Below are 15,565 nucleotides of genomic sequence, written 5' to 3'. Positions count from 1 at the left end.
TTTCACAACTGCAATGGGGTGAGCAATCTCAAAATGTCAAAAAAATCAGAACATTTACTGAAAAATTACAAATCCTGTCTAAAATCCAAGGTTTTGTTCCCAGTAAATTGCTGCTCTTGGTGCAAAAAGATGTTGTTTACAACTACTGACACCAGCTTGATAGAACAAATCGCATCAATTGAAAGTCAGTAATTACAATTAAAATAACTAAACTTAAACATGTCAGACTACAGAAGAAAAGAAAACATTGCTGTTACCAGGTTAGCTTTGCTTACACTGAATGTTTGACAGCGTTATTCTGCAGGAGGAAATCATTGTATTCTAAATTTAAAAGAAACTGAAAACTAGAAATAGTCATCAAAACAACCTACAATGCTTCATCATAAAGTCTTGTCAGCCCAGCACTTTACCTGTTCTGCCATACTGCTTCACAACACAGCACATAAAGCTTTGTTCATCTTGAAATGCTTTCTAGAACATACACTCTAACCCCTGTTTCTATGCAATTAGCATATACATGTCTTCATGCCATGTTATCTATACTCTCTTCCTCTGTAAGCTCCCTGCAAGGAATGAAGGAGGTTAAAATGTACGGAGCAGGAAGCATGACAAATTGCAAAGCCAGAAGCACCTGGATAACTCATTATCACTGTCAGAGTTCTAATCAGGTTTTGCTATTTCGTTTTTTTTTAAACAGATAATTCTAGTAATTGTTCCTGAAAGAATGAAATATTGAAGCATACACATCAAAGAAAGGTGAAGAGGTTTAAAATAGTGTTTGTTGCTTGTAAAATTACCAGGCAGCCAAGATACATTAACTGAACGCAACTGCTGGAAGGAAAGAAAATTTTTCCAGCTATGTGAAAACAGACACCAGCATGACTAAACAGAGATCAAAAATGACCTTATGGCGGTACAACACGCTGGCATATACACTTTACTACATTTTGTAATTGGAGTTTGGGTGGGTTTCTTGTCATCTCTGTAAATGATCAGAGAAAAATGACTAACCGTGACCTCTAGTGGATATTCCCTATAACAACCATAGCAGAGCTTGCAGAACTCTCTCAGTGGTAACGTGGACATTTATTCGAATCTTTCTCGAAGTACTTTTTAGAAGATAACAAATAGGGTTAAGAATAGCAGCTCTTATCGCATTCTGTTTTACAACAATAATTTTTACTACACATTTAGATGACTATCCATTTATTTTGATACACCTGTATGTGCCTTACAAATCTCAGCTGTGAATGTAACATGGCAGCAACAAGAACAACAAAAAAATCCCAAACCCAATCGAGAAAGACAAGCACCTACCTCTAGAGCGACAAAGAACGGGAATGGTAAACCACTGGTTTAACCTGGATGTCCTTTTACAGACACAGCGCTCAACTGACAAATCTTTAGCATTGGTTTTGAAAGGATATACTCACCCACCCTTTCTCCTGACAGCTGGAGGCACATTTGCAACTGGAAGCATCCCACTGAAAGGGAGAGCTGTATCTTGGCTGATTTTACCCCATGATGCTCCAGAAGTTAATAAACCTAGAAAATACCTCAGCCTGAGAATTGTCATATTTGGGTAAAAAAAAACCCCAACCAAATAAAAAATTTAAAAATCAGTAGTGGAAATGAAGAACTCCCTGTACATAATGCAACCAAATGAAATCAAAGCTTTAGAGAGCAGAGAGGGTCATACCAGCGGATGAGTGTTTTAACGGGGTGGGCAGGTGCAGGGTACGGGACCGGGGGAAGCTGCAGGAGTACAGCCGTGGGACTGGGGTGGGCAGAAGCAGGGAAGAAGGCGCTACCTAAGGCACCTGGAGTCCACACCCTAAGTGAGGGGGGAAAAAGAAGCGTCCCCTTATCCAGATGTGTACGGGGGGGTGCGGGGGTAACGGGCTCTGAGAAGAAGCCAGCGTTTGGCAGGGAAGGCCGGGGCTGGGGTCCGCGGCGAACAAATGGGACGGGAGCGACCGGCGCCGGAGGCCTCGAGCGGTGCGGTGCTCAAACGCTTCCCTCGCGGCTTTTTTTTTTTTTTTTTTTTTGGGGGGGTGGGGGCGGAAAACGCCCCCAAAGCGCTCCTTGGGTTTGGTGGGCAACTTCGCCCAAGTGCCGCTCCGCGGGGTGGGCTCGGCCGGGTTCTCCCCCGCCGGAGCCGAAGCCTTCTACCCGCCGGGCTCCCCCGGGCGCTCCCCGGAGAGCCCGGGGGTCGGCGGCAGCCCCGCGGCACCCCCCGCGCCGCGCTGAGCCCCGCTCCGCCATGTGCGCGGGCGGGGGGAGGAGGCGTGTCCCCACCCCGCCGCCGCGCCGCCCCCCGCTCGCCTGCCAGCCGGCAGCGGCGCGGAGCGGCGCGGAACGGCGCGGAACGGCGCGGAGCATCCCCGGTCCCCGCCATGCCCGCGACCGCGCCCCCGCCCCGGCGGGGCCCCGCGGAGGCGCCCGCCCGCCGGCGCTGAGGCCGCGGCCGCACCTGCGAGCGGCACCGGCGGCGGGGAGAGGGGGGGGCGCGCAGCCTCCGCCGCGCCCCGGCTCCTGCGCGGCAGCCGGGGCGCCTCTCCCGCCTTCCTTTCTTCCTTCCTTCCTTCCCTCCGTCCGTCCGTCCCTCCCTCCCCGCCCGCCCCGTCGCCGAGCGGGAGCCGCCAGCGGTGCGAGCGGAGCCAGAGCCGGGGCAGCCCTCGCCGCCCTGCCCGCCCGTCCCCTCCTCCGTCCCGCCCAAGCCATGAACTTTGGCCGCGGCCCCTCGGTGGTGTTGAACGTCGGGGGCACCCGGTACTCCTTCTCTCGGGAGGTGCTGAAGGATTTCCCGCTGCGGCGGGTGAGCCGCCTGCACGGCTGCCTCTCGGAGCAGGACGTGCTGGAGGTGTGCGACGACTACGACCGGGAGCGGAACGAGTACTTCTTTGACCGGCACTCGGAGGCCTTCGGCTTCATCATGCTGTACGTGCGGCACGGCCACCTGCGCTTCGTGCCGCACATGTGCGAGCTCTCCTTCTACAACGAGATGATCTACTGGGGGCTGGAGGGCTCCCACCTCGACTACTGCTGCCAGCGCCGCCTCGACGACCGCATGTCCGAGACGTGCACCTACTACGCGGCGGAGGAGCCGCCGGGGGAGCCGGCCGGCGGCCCCGAGGGCAAGGGCCGGCGGCCGCCGGGAGCCGAGGGCGGGAAGTGGCTGGAGAGGATGAGGAGGACTTTCGAGGAGCCCACGTCTTCCGTGGCCGCCCAGGTCCTGGCCACCGTCTCCATCCTCTTCGTCATCGTGTCCATGGTGGTGCTGTGCGCCAGCACCCTGCCCGAGTGGCGGGCGCCGGAGAACCGCAGCGTGGAGGAGCAGAGCAGGTACACAGCAGAGTCAGTGAGGGAGCCCTCAGGGTAGGAGGATCCTTTATTTTCCTGCTGTCCGGTCCCCGTGTGTCCCGTCCAGTGTGTCCTGCCCCTCGTCCTGACGGTCCATAGCTGTAGCCGCCGCCGGCGGAGATCGCCTGCGCGCCTTAAAACCCCGGCCCCGAACCGGGGTGCCCGGCGGGGGTGAAGGGGGGGGTGGGGGAACGTGGGGGCGCCTCGGAGGAGCGGGCGCTGCTCTGCAGCTCCGGCTCCCGCCGGGGCCGGGGCCGGGGCCGGGCGGTGCGGGCAGCCCGGGGCGCGGGGCGCGGGCGGGCTGGCAGCGGAACGGGCGCCAGCGGAGCACCGGCTCCTCTCTGTAAGGGCGCTCCCGTCTGTGCGGGAGCTTGGGGCTCTTATTGCCCCCTCTTTGAGGAGCCACGGGACTCCCTACTCTCGTAGAGAAGTTCAAACACTCGGAAAATAGGGTGAGGCCTTACGGCTGTGGAAAAAAAAAAAAGGGGGGGGGGGAGATTAAACCCTAAAAGAATGCAATTCCCTTCGCTTTTCCTTGGAGAAGAGCACAACTCTGTGTGTACTCCGCGTGCATTTGTACAGGTCTTTCTGCTGGAGCAGATCCTGTGCCTGTTACGGTTCTGTGCTTGTAAGATCTTGTATGGGGGAACAGCCTTACCCCTGCTCCTTTCCATCTCAGATTCTCTACGTATGTGGGGAGCACAGGAGATGATCAGACTGCGCATTAAGCTTTTGCAGATGCATCATATAAGTGCCCCAGTGTATGAATGTGACACATGTTTACATTTCCTTTAGATGAAATGTGGGTAAGCACACTGACCATTGCAAAACAGTTTCAGAAACCAGGGCCTGGGGTAGAAGGCTCGATCCCGAGCTTTACTAGTAAGAACAAGCCCTTTTTCATCTGCTCTGTGACCTCAGTTTAGGGTTACATTGATGCAACTCTGCTGACTTTGGTATCATTGGTGTCCTGTTCCCTGGAGAACAGACTCAGGACCACGCTGGTAGGATTTCTCCCATAAAGAAGAATGACATATAAAGAAAAAAGTAAATGTTTCTTTTATTTGCTAGCTTCTCCCTTCTTTTAAAGCAGGCTATTCAACAAAAAGTTTTTTCAGCTTCTGCTTTGCTACAGGGGCCCTACAGTGAAATTGCAGACTTGTCGTTATGAAATCATCATCTTTTACCATAGAGTTAACTGGAATGTGATATATTATATCTTAGTAGCCAAATTAATTCCTCAGAAAGTATTTTTGTAGTTTCCATTAGCTTAATGGAAAACTGCACCTGTATTTCTCACTGTAGCTCAGCCAAAGAATTAATTGTATGAAGAAAAAGAAAACAGATACAGATTGAGAAGGTGTGGATTCCTGCTTAGATTCAGATACGTCAAAAGTTGCTCTTACAGGTTCTTCCAGTTAAAAGCCTTACTTAAGCTTTGAAAGGTTATTTCAAAGGGTGGATGCTCTGGGTGTTATTTTTGTAAGGCAGCAAATTGCTTAGATACCCCCAATAGACAGGGGAAAATAGATGCAACACTACCATAGCATTAACGGCATCGGTCGTATCTTTGTTCACATCTTCACGGTGTGGGAGTCAACAACAATTTTTCTCTTACTGAAAGAGTTCAGCTTGCAGAGGAACAAGGCATATGACGTGAGTTTTCTTTCATAGTGCCTTTGTCTTCAAGAACATGTGTGTATCATATACACACAGAATTTTACTCTTCTGAACAATTGCATATTGTATACCAAGTGTCTGAAGGATGAGGGGTCCTGAATACTTGTAAGGTACAGGGTAGCCCAGCACTTCACAGGACAGTGAAGGCTGCTTTTAAAACCAGAAGGACCCACTATCAGTGCTAGGGCAAGTTTCTTCAGTACCAGCTGTAGGACTCTGTGGAATTGCAACAAAAAAAGAGAGGTAACTCTAAAAGTTGCGGCTGAACAGTTTCTGACCTTCTTCTTGCAAAAGTCTGTCACCTCTAAACACCGATACAGGCTGGTTTGTTCCACCTGTGATTTAACCCACGTGCTCTTGCTGCACAGGAACCGATAGCAATTTAATAGCAACACATGGAAAACAGATAGAAATGTGTTCCTTTCTGTCCACAGCTGGTCACCTGCTCAGGTGGCCTTGTTCTCTTACGGGAGCCACTCCTTTCTTTATTGCGTGTGCTGCATCGTGACTAAAAAGCCTGAGATGTCTGGGAAAAAAGGTGTGAGCTACAGTTGCTTTTCAGTGATCCAGTTTAGTTCCAACTACTTAAACATGCCACAGAATTTGACCTAACATGCCCAGCTGTCATCTGACTTTATTTCCCTTTATTTGTTTTTATTTTATTTTTCTTTTGTTTGTAGTTATTTTATTTAAAATGAGTTAAGTTTTCAAAACCTAAGTAGATGTGTGGCTTATTTGAAAGTCTGACCACAGAAATCACACAGGAGTGTCTGGGATTGTGCACTCTGGCAATACTGTCCATCTTAGGTGAGAAGGCTTTTAAAAATCTGGCCACTAGTTTCTGATACACTTAAAAGTTTGAAGCCAAATTCTGTCATTTGTTTATTAAGCCAGGTTCCTCATCAAAATAAAGAAATTCTGTCTAACATGACAATACAGTAATTTAAATTCTTTTTTTGGTTTAGAGAAATTGTGACATTAATGCTGTATACAAGCGAGTTTTGACTCATGTAACATGAATTACTAGTATGAAGAATTTACATTATCATAAAAAACGTATTTTGAACGTTTTAGAAATTAAAATTGAATGGGCTTATCTAAAAGTCCTTAAGCTGTAGATTTTTGATATAACCGACTATTCAGATCAGCATAAGCCACTGCTTAGAAGAGGTGAGAACTACCTCATGGAATTCAGCAGCTTTGATATTTTTAGTCACTCACATGCTTGCTAATAAAAACCCCTATCCTTCCCTCAGTGCCATGCTACAGTTCAGAAAGGTGCCACGTGGATAATTTCTGTGGCTGAACTGTGGTGACCGTCCCCAGAACCGCTTCGGGCAGCTCTAGCAGAGTGTCTCCAGTTTACCTGGACGTCATCTCTAGGTGTGAGGGGGTCACTAACTCTGTCATTTACAAAATCAGCCTCTAATGAGGTTTGCAGTGAGGGGTACTGTGGCTGCCAGCTAATACCAGCTGTGTTTATTTTTCTTGTATGAATACCTATTCACCAGAAGAGGAAATAAGTCCACCAAACTTTTTTTCAGAAACCATGATGTTGTTAGGACTTTTCCTGGTGACCACACTCTCAAAGGGTGAACAGCCTACAGCTATTTCTAATCCTTTGGAGTAACACCCTTTAGAGGGCAACAGAGAACTCCGTGAGTAAGCCTTTTTAAGGAGAGAGGGATAGGGAATCCAACATCTGAATTTCATGGATCTTGCAGACACTGACAGTACGCTTCCCTGATTTGTAGAGGGATTACCTTCCCCAGGTCCATTCTCAGGATGAGGGATGAGCTATTAAATTTCTTGTATTTTAAGATTTTTGCTCTCTTCCCTGCCTTGGCATGTTTCACTTATCAGAGCTAAAGATTTGCATCAGATTTGCACCATTTAGGAGCAGACAGCAGGGACACCTGTCTCCCATTCTGTTGCTTCTGGCAATTTCAAGTCATCTCTGCTCTCCTCTGAACTGTGCCAACAGATGCATACTGCGAGTCTCTGATCAGGGACCTGTCCACATGCTGATCGTAAGCATCATCTTCCAGGGAGAGCTTCTCAAGCCTGTAATAGGAAGTCATTTGAAGCTGCTTGACTTACTGCCAGCACAGTTCCATCTACCTGCCTTTAAACTATTCTTCTAACGCTAAATACAAGTAGCTTGTTAGCACAGGGGAGAGACTGTTGCCCCTTTTCCATCCAGTAATCATGATTACATTTGTATTGAGAGAATCACTCGATTATCAAGCCTATATGATTGCAGTGTTCTTAAGCAAAAGCAAATAAACACAGTAACTTCTCCAAACAGCATTTCTCAACAGATGCCAGTGGGCTTTTTTTTTTTAATTTCTGCAAAACATCAGCTTAAAAAGTTGCAATTGAATTTTAGACACACAAAAATCATTATTCCTTTATGGTGGTGGAATTTCAGAACACCCGAATGCTGATGTCCAACATCTGTTAAAAAAAAAAAAAAAAGAAACAACTCCAACTTCTTTCCTGGGTAAGATCTAACCTGAACAGCACACTTTTGCTAAATTAAAACAGGAGACCGAAGGTGAAGAATTGAACTACAGACCTAAGTTTGTATCCACACGGATGTGGATTTTTCTAATGAATTTATGAGCTTTTTGAAAAATATAGGTAAAAAGGACAGACATGTATCACTGTCTGGTGGCAGTAGAACCGTAACGAACTCACCAGGGCTAGGTGCCGCTTGTGTTCAAAATACATGGAAAAGATGATGAGGACCCGAGCTCTTCATATCCAGGTATCCCCTGAGAGCTGTGAAAGGCATTTGCCCCTTCCCTGGGGAGTGCTGGGTCACTGCAGCCTCCCAGATAAGGCACTGGAGTTTAATGCATCAAGACATACTGCTACCAAAGCAGAGAGAGAATGAAAAAAAGCCAGTGAGGTTTTTAATACAGGGAAGCTATCTGTTCCATGGCTCTTACTCTACAGTTTGTAGTGAGACAGAAGCCCTGTTGATTTCAAGACAATTAAAAAGACATTTGCTGAAACAACTAGGAGTCTTCCAGAGCAGGATTTGATCATTCTGGCTACTGCTTGTATGTTTTTCAGGTTGCAGGTGCTTTACATGGAAATAGGCTTTAGCAACAATTCAACAAATCAGTGCTGACAGACTTTAATCATTAACCTTGTCATATATTGTCTTTGATCATATCATCTGTTTTTGTCATGTGTCCCGTTGATGTGTATGTTTTATTTACGAGCTTAATAGATAATAGTGCCACTAACGAATATTTTGGCTAGATTTCAGCCAGCTCATCAGGGGATATTGTAAGTATACAAATTGGCATGCCAGGGTAAAGAATAATGCTGAGTTGAACTATTCTAAGACATTCACAATATGATTTTTTTAGTAATAATAAACTAGTCTTGTTAGTGACTGAAAAAATAATTTCTGAAGTGGTTTAACACATTGTACATAAAATAACTTATTCCAAAAGGAAGTTATCAGATGGAACAAAAAATTGAACAGTGATGAGATTACAGTAGAAGCAAGGCTCACAAAGGCTTGATTTTTCATTTATGGACAAAAGACTCATTAGAGCAATCTTGACAGACTGTTAAGTATCAAGAGGCTTAACATTTTAGGAGAACCTTCTTTCACATGCTTAAGTCTGGGACAATGAACAGTAAGTTTGAGCAGAAATAACATGTAATTGTATAAAAATTGGGACTTAGTATTTTCTCTGATTATTTCTAAATTTTGTGGGGAATCTTCAAGGAAACACTTTATGAATATGTTATTAATTTGCCCTCTCCTTTTTGAATACCAGCTATTTAAAAACTGAACTGATGGGGGGAAAAAGCCAACCAAAAACTGTGATGGAAGTTTATAAAATAGGTACTACATTTTACCAAATAAAGCTCATAATTTCATTATATAGTTACAGATTTTAATAGAGCATTATTCCAGGAATAGACACTAAAAGGGAGTCTGTCATGTGAATCTGCAGCAAATATTTTAAGAATTGCTTACAGAACATACAGCAACTTTAGTCTTCTAAGTGCATGCATTTTATTTGGCTTTAACTTCATACTCAAGTTGTCTTGAGGACTAACTGTTAAATCTGCTTTCTTTAATAGATGTTGTTTATCCATTAAAAAGGTTAGCTATAAAGATGAGTCACTAAAGGAGAGGGAGAGGGAGACTTAATCTGAAAGTGGAAACATAGTATGTAGCACTCCAGATTTCCCAACAGGCCAGAGGTTTCTAGTTCTTCTCACCAAAGCACACACTTTTACGTGATTTACCAGACCTGCCGAAATCCATCTACAAAGGCAAAAGCAGTGACAAGAGAGGAAAAATGAAAAATATTTGGTGGCTAAGAAGTAAGGAGAAGAAAGAAAAAAATAAGGGACACCCTTCATTATCTTCTCCCCAGACAGGATGAGTATAATTGATGAGAAAGAAGGATAGATGTAGAATGGATAAATGAAAGTGCAACGTATAATGGAGTGGCAGTAATGCATCTCCCACTGTCTTGATCTTGCTTTGTCATTTTTGCATCAGTGACGCTCCTTAGCTCTCTTCAAGTCCATTCTACAATAAAAGGCTTCTCCAGTCCTTCCGACTGAAGTATAACTGATTTACAGTATCTCTTGTGCTAGGAACTGCCAGATTAAAACAATGGATTGATCACATTTCCTGTATTTTCACTTGTGCAACTATTCCCCAAAGTTACAGCGGACCACTGAATCAGTGTTGATTCATAAAGAGGACTTCTACTGAATCACAATGATCAGGACCTAAGTTCCTTAAAGCTCAACTCAGAGATAACCTGCCAAATTTGTGACAGAATGGAGGAATCACATTTCCAATATTATCAGGGCATCAGGAGGCAATACCCAGTTAAAAAGCTTTAAATTGTATAATTACAAATTGCTTTTTCATTTAAATGCTCCATGTCATAGGATACTGGCAGCACTACCAGAGAAATCTCATAAAATGTAATGAAACAGTCTGTTGGAATTGTTGAATATTCCTGGCTACAACATTCTATCCAGATACAATTTTTCTTTTAGTCATTACATGAGATCTCAACTAGCCTACATATAAGTACATTCAGACTTCGGTGTGTCTATTACCATGATCTTGAGTCTGTTTGACTAGGGAAAGGCTTAGGTATTTCCTCATCATGTGTAAAAAAGATTTAAGAGAAATTATCCTTTTTCTCTTTTTTTTTTTTTTTCCTCCAACATAAAGGAACAAGAATCCACATTCATGCAGTAACTTTCACATATTATGTACACGACTTTTGTTTAGATCTAAGCATTTTTAAAAAGAAATTAAATCTGCATCTGAGTTAGTTATCACTTCCTGCCATTATTAAAAGAAGTCGTAGTATTTTCAAAAGCTTAATTTTTAAGAGAACATATAATTCTTAAGAGCAAGCTAGTTTTGAAATTCACAGATCTTCCTATCAAAAGGGGCTAACATGAACAAGGGTTTTATAAGCCCTTTATGAAGAAAGGCCACTTGTTTACAGAACTTCCACTGTTATTCATGAAACAAGAAAAACAAGGTCTGATTTTATGTGAATAATTATTTCTAAGTAATTTATGTTCATTTAAATTTGCTGTGGCTGGAATTGCAATGTACCTTATGACTTTATATCAACTGATCGTTACTGTTTCCTCCATTTTTTAGTGTAAAACGAAAGTGAATGAATGAATAAAAAGAAATTAGTAAAAAATAAATAAAAACTAGTGTATCAAACTTATATGAAAGTTAGTTTATAGAGACTATTGGTATAATTATAGCAGTTACAGAAGAATACTGTCTTTCCAACAGGCCACTATAGATTTCAAAACCGGTAAAAAATTATGCAGATATGTTAGGGAAGCAGAATGTTAGGTTTGAAATGACAGTCGGATTACTGCTTGCAAATCATTACATTTTTACAGACACTACCTTGTTAGGATCCCTGCAGTAGCAAACCAGCTCTGATAGCATGTAGTATTTTCAAATCCCCAAGCTCACATAAGCACAGTCTGAATTCTTAAGAAAAGGGTTATTTTCAGATGGCAGATTTGAGACTACATGCACAACAGTTACTAAATAATGTTAGAGCAACATTTTAATCTTCTGTTTCTACCTTCCACTGGTTTCAAGTTGAGATATTATCAAGTCTCATTCACTGCACCGGGACTTGAAAATATTTAAGAACATACTGAAATCACCTTCCAGGATTTCTTTTCTTAAGGCCATTATTTGTATTAGGCAAGATGATCTTACCCATTGCTCTGGTTACCTTGACATTTTTGCTGCAGCACAGTTTAGGTGAAGTTACATTTAAAACAAAAAAATTCAGTAATGCAGAGCATAGTGGTAGATGAGAGGACACAAGCTTATTAATTTGTGTACCCAATGATGAAAAATAAAATACCATCTGTATTTAGTGACAGTACCTATAAAGTTCTGAATACAAAATAAATTCTAGGTAAGCCCCTGTTTGAGATACAAATTGGACAGACTGGATTAGGTCGGCTTCTGAAGAGCCAGTTGCATGAATCATCCAATGCAAAAGCTGATTTCTGCCTACTCCATCTTCACTTCCATTTTAGTTTAACAGTCTGGTTCTATACACTGCTGTTCATAACCAGCCAGTTCACCGATCCACAGTCCTTGGTGTTCCCAAGTAGATCAAGCCACAGATTTAAAACAGATTTCAAACAAACAGGAAAATGAACAAATTCCCCCAAAACCCAACCAAAAAAAAAAAAAAAAGTGTGTTCTAGATAACATTACATGCTGGCATCAGTGGCATACATTTCCTGTAGGGTTCCAGTTTTTGTAGGCATATTTGCCCAGTATTAGGACCAGTAGCAATCTATAATTCAGAGAAAATGATCAGTGAGTGAATTCTTAGCAATGATCAGTTTAAACTCCTCACTAGATCCTCGGATTAGTTGCTGAAATCTGGTGCTACCATGTGTAGGATAAGAATAGCATGGCATTCTGTTTGTTGTTTGTGGAGGTCTGAGTGTCAATTTGGTAATATCTGTGAACAAACCAAACATCTCCTAAAGCTTTTGCACAGAAGATAAATACTGTACTCTGTTTCTTTTGACAGGATAATTGAAGCTATCTGCATAGGCTGGTTCACTGCAGAGTGCATTGTGAGGTTCATCGTCTCCAAAAACAAGTGTGAGTTTGTCAGAAGACCTCTCAACATCATTGATTTACTGGCAATTACTCCCTACTACATCTCTGTTCTAATGACAGTTTTCACAGGGGAAAACTCGCAGCTTCAGAGGGCTGGAGTCACCTTGAGGGTCTTAAGAATGATGAGGATTTTTTGGGTGATTAAACTGGCTCGTCATTTCATTGGCCTTCAAACACTTGGTCTGACTCTGAAGCGTTGTTACAGAGAGATGGTGATGCTACTTGTCTTTATCTGTGTTGCTATGGCAATTTTCAGTGCACTTTCCCAGCTTCTTGAAAATGGGCTGGACTTGGGAACAAAGAATAAGGATTATGCCAGCATTCCTGCTGCTTGTTGGTGGGTGATCATCTCAATGACCACGGTTGGTTATGGTGACATGTGTCCCATCACTGTACCTGGAAGGATTCTTGGAGGAATTTGTGTGGTTAGTGGCATCGTTTTATTAGCCTTGCCAATCACTTTCATTTATCACAGCTTTGTGCAATGTTATCATGAGCTCAAGTTCCGATCTGCTAGGTACAGTAGAAGCCTCTCTGCTGAATTCTTAAATTGACCAAACTTGCATTCTGTTGTAGTTATTTGCTAAGCTTTGTCTTAGAAGAGAATGGTGGAAGGTCCCTTTGCGTGTCCTCCTTGACTGGATGGTCCTGTGGAACAACATTCTCGCCAGCCTGGAGAAGGCCCGTCACCATTCAGACAGGAAGGATGGCCATCTGCCTTGGGCACCTTGCAGGGAGAGGGAGTGGTGTTTCAAATTTGAGAGAGCAAAATTAACAAAGGAGGATTTAGAAGTCCTCAACCAGACTAGTTCGGTCTTCAGTTTGCCTTTCCACTCAAAAGCAGAACAAAAAATGAGCTTAACACTGAGATCTGTCATTCCCATAATTACATCCTATACCATTCTAAGCAACGTGTAGCAGAAATTTTTCAAACATTTCAGTATTTAAATGTTCCATAGAAGCATTGATAACTTCTCGCCTGAAGTATCTCCACTTTCAACTCAGATAACCAAATCAAATACTGAAGGAGAATCACTGCTACTTTTGAACTTCGCAACAGAGTAGAGCTGGTTCTGTAACTCAGGAAACATGAGGAATATAAGTCTGTAGGGGAAAAAATCTTGAGGCCTGATGCTTATCTCTGATGAAGCACACAAATCTTCTGTAAAACCAGTGAAGTCAGTGGCATTGCTCTGAATTTGATGATTCAAAGAAGTGCATCTCTGAATGTTGTAGCAAGGACTTCCTTAGCCACAATTAAATTTCTTCTCTGGAACCAAATCATTAGTAGAAGCAAGCATTGTACTTTTTATAAAGATCAGCATAAAAAAATCAAGCACTGATAAATATATTTTATAATAGCTTAGTGGGGGAGCTATCCAGATTTTAGGTACATTCAGTTCAGCTCCATCCACCTGAAGTTACATACTCACAAGCATAGATTTTTTTCCCCTCAATTAAACATATATATCATAGTGAAAATTCTCCAAGACAAATTATAAGATTCCATCACTTGAAACAGTCTGGAGAAAGCACTGGAAATCAAGAGTAGCTGCTCCCTGTCAGATGAGACTCTTCATCATCTTTAAATTCTGCCGCCCTTACTGCAGGATACCTGATACTTTAATGGCAGTTTTGAAAACAACTGTAAAGAGCCCAGAGCATGCCAAAAAAAGTAAAATACAGAAGTGTGAGTTGCACTCGGCAAAATGGTATATTCTTCAATGCAACTAGAAAATTAAAATGAATCAAGTTAGGTTCTGAAATATTGTTCACTACATTTCTTGTGTAGTACTGCTCAATGGCCTCATTCAGTATCATCCTGAAAGGCTGGTATGTAGAAATGTGCAGTTAGATACTAAAACACATTAAGGTACAGCTTTACAAATTTGGGTACCAATAAATGTCATCAGGGAGCTTTCTTTTTAACATGGAAGTTCAGAGTCATCAGCATAGTTGAACTTGGTGTGCTTGCCTGAAAATACCGCAGTTACTATTACTGTGCTGTAGAAGCAGCTTTTATATACATATTTGTTAAAAGCTTTAGAAGTAAAACGAGTACCACCTAGAAAACACATTTCTGGAATTGCTCACTCAAATAAAAGTACCACATTGGTCAGTAACCAGTACATTGAAGGCTCTATCCTGAGACCTGAAAAATTCATATCATTTTAAGTGGTCTTAGTCTTAAGTAGTCTTCAAGAATTACATTGCAAACACAGTTTTTCTGAAGACGTGAAAAGAATTTTCGTAGCCTTCTTATAGACAAGCTTGACTTCAGTAGTTTTTCAAGACTACATTATTAAGGAACATTACAGCCATACCTCTGTTTTTTGCCACTGACACATTCCAGTGTTCAGGAGGTTAGCTCTGTAGTTCCCTGTACTACTATATTTATGCCTTTTATATCAGAATCATGGTGTTCAGAAACTGGCTCCAGCATTCCATAGAGAGGTGAATGTGAGATAAGCCAAAACTTCCTTGTTAGGTGAGATTCACAGCTGATGTTAGTTAGGCAAGTTGTGACTTCAGAGACACTTAGATGTTTTAGACCAGCGGAGATGCTGGCTCTGTATTCCTGCATGTGTACCTATATATATATATATATATATATATATCCTGCATATATTATATATTATAGTCAGTTGAAATGGGTATTTTTCTCTTCACAAAAAATTTCTTCCTTGACAAAATTGAAATTTCAGACTTTAATCCAAACACAGCTGTTGAAGAAAATGACATTTTCATCTTCTAATGAAAAGTTTATTTTGACAGTATCAAAAGTATTTTCAAGGAGAAAATAGCTATTTTTTTGTATTCTGCTCCAATTATTTTTTCCATTAAAAATAGGTTAAAAAAAAAAAAAAACCAAACATGTAAGAACTTAGCCCTACAGATTTTTGTATGCTGTTTTTCACACTTGGGAAAAATACTGTTTTTCATAAAACTCCTTAAAACTTACTTTGTCTTTTGTCCATGTATTGTATTTAACCAAACCGATACTCTGAGATACAACCCTCCTCCCACAAAACGCCCAAAACCATCATCACGATGACAATAGTTTGAAATCCATACAAAATGTGAATACACTTTAAAGTATGTTGCAATCTTGATTTCAAGACAAAATAAAATGCACTTCAGCACTACCTATAAATCTAATCTTTAGATGCCCATACAAAGGAAAAATATAAATTAATGCACATAATAAGAAGTTATATGAATACCAATTTGCACCATGAATCATTTTGTATAAGCAATTAAGGACAGGAATTTTTCAAAGATCCAAGCTATGTGTGGTATACAAACAAAATGTTTGATCCTTTATAA

General features: G+C 42.3%; 1 protein-coding gene across 2 annotated transcripts; it reads left to right on the top strand.

The window, feature by feature from the left end:
• The first annotated feature begins 2,437 nt into the window (after positions 1-2,437).
• KCNG3 (potassium voltage-gated channel modifier subfamily G member 3) lies at positions 2,438-15,052 on the top strand. Of its 2 annotated transcripts, none has more exons than XM_042789876.1 (2): positions 2,438-3,345; positions 12,147-15,052. In XM_042789876.1, the coding sequence occupies exons 1-2, from the start codon at positions 2,723-2,725 to the stop codon at positions 12,790-12,792; spliced, it is 1,269 nt and encodes a 422-aa protein (XP_042645810.1). In that variant the 5' UTR covers positions 2,438-2,722; the 3' UTR covers positions 12,793-15,052. The 2 variants fall into 2 exon arrangements, with proteins under 2 accessions (XP_042645810.1, XP_032845440.2); XM_032989549.2 differs by having other exon boundaries at positions 2,438-3,378.
• Positions 15,053-15,565: the final 513 nt, after the last annotated feature.

Source organism: Tyto alba, unplaced genomic scaffold (genome assembly GCF_018691265.1).
Source record: "Tyto alba isolate M040663 unplaced genomic scaffold, T.alba_DEE_v4.0 Super-Scaffold_16, whole genome shotgun sequence".
NCBI lineage: Eukaryota > Metazoa > Chordata > Aves > Strigiformes > Tytonidae > Tyto > Tyto alba.
Note: the sequence above shows the minus strand (reverse complement) of the source record. Positions and strands in the feature narration are given on the sequence as shown.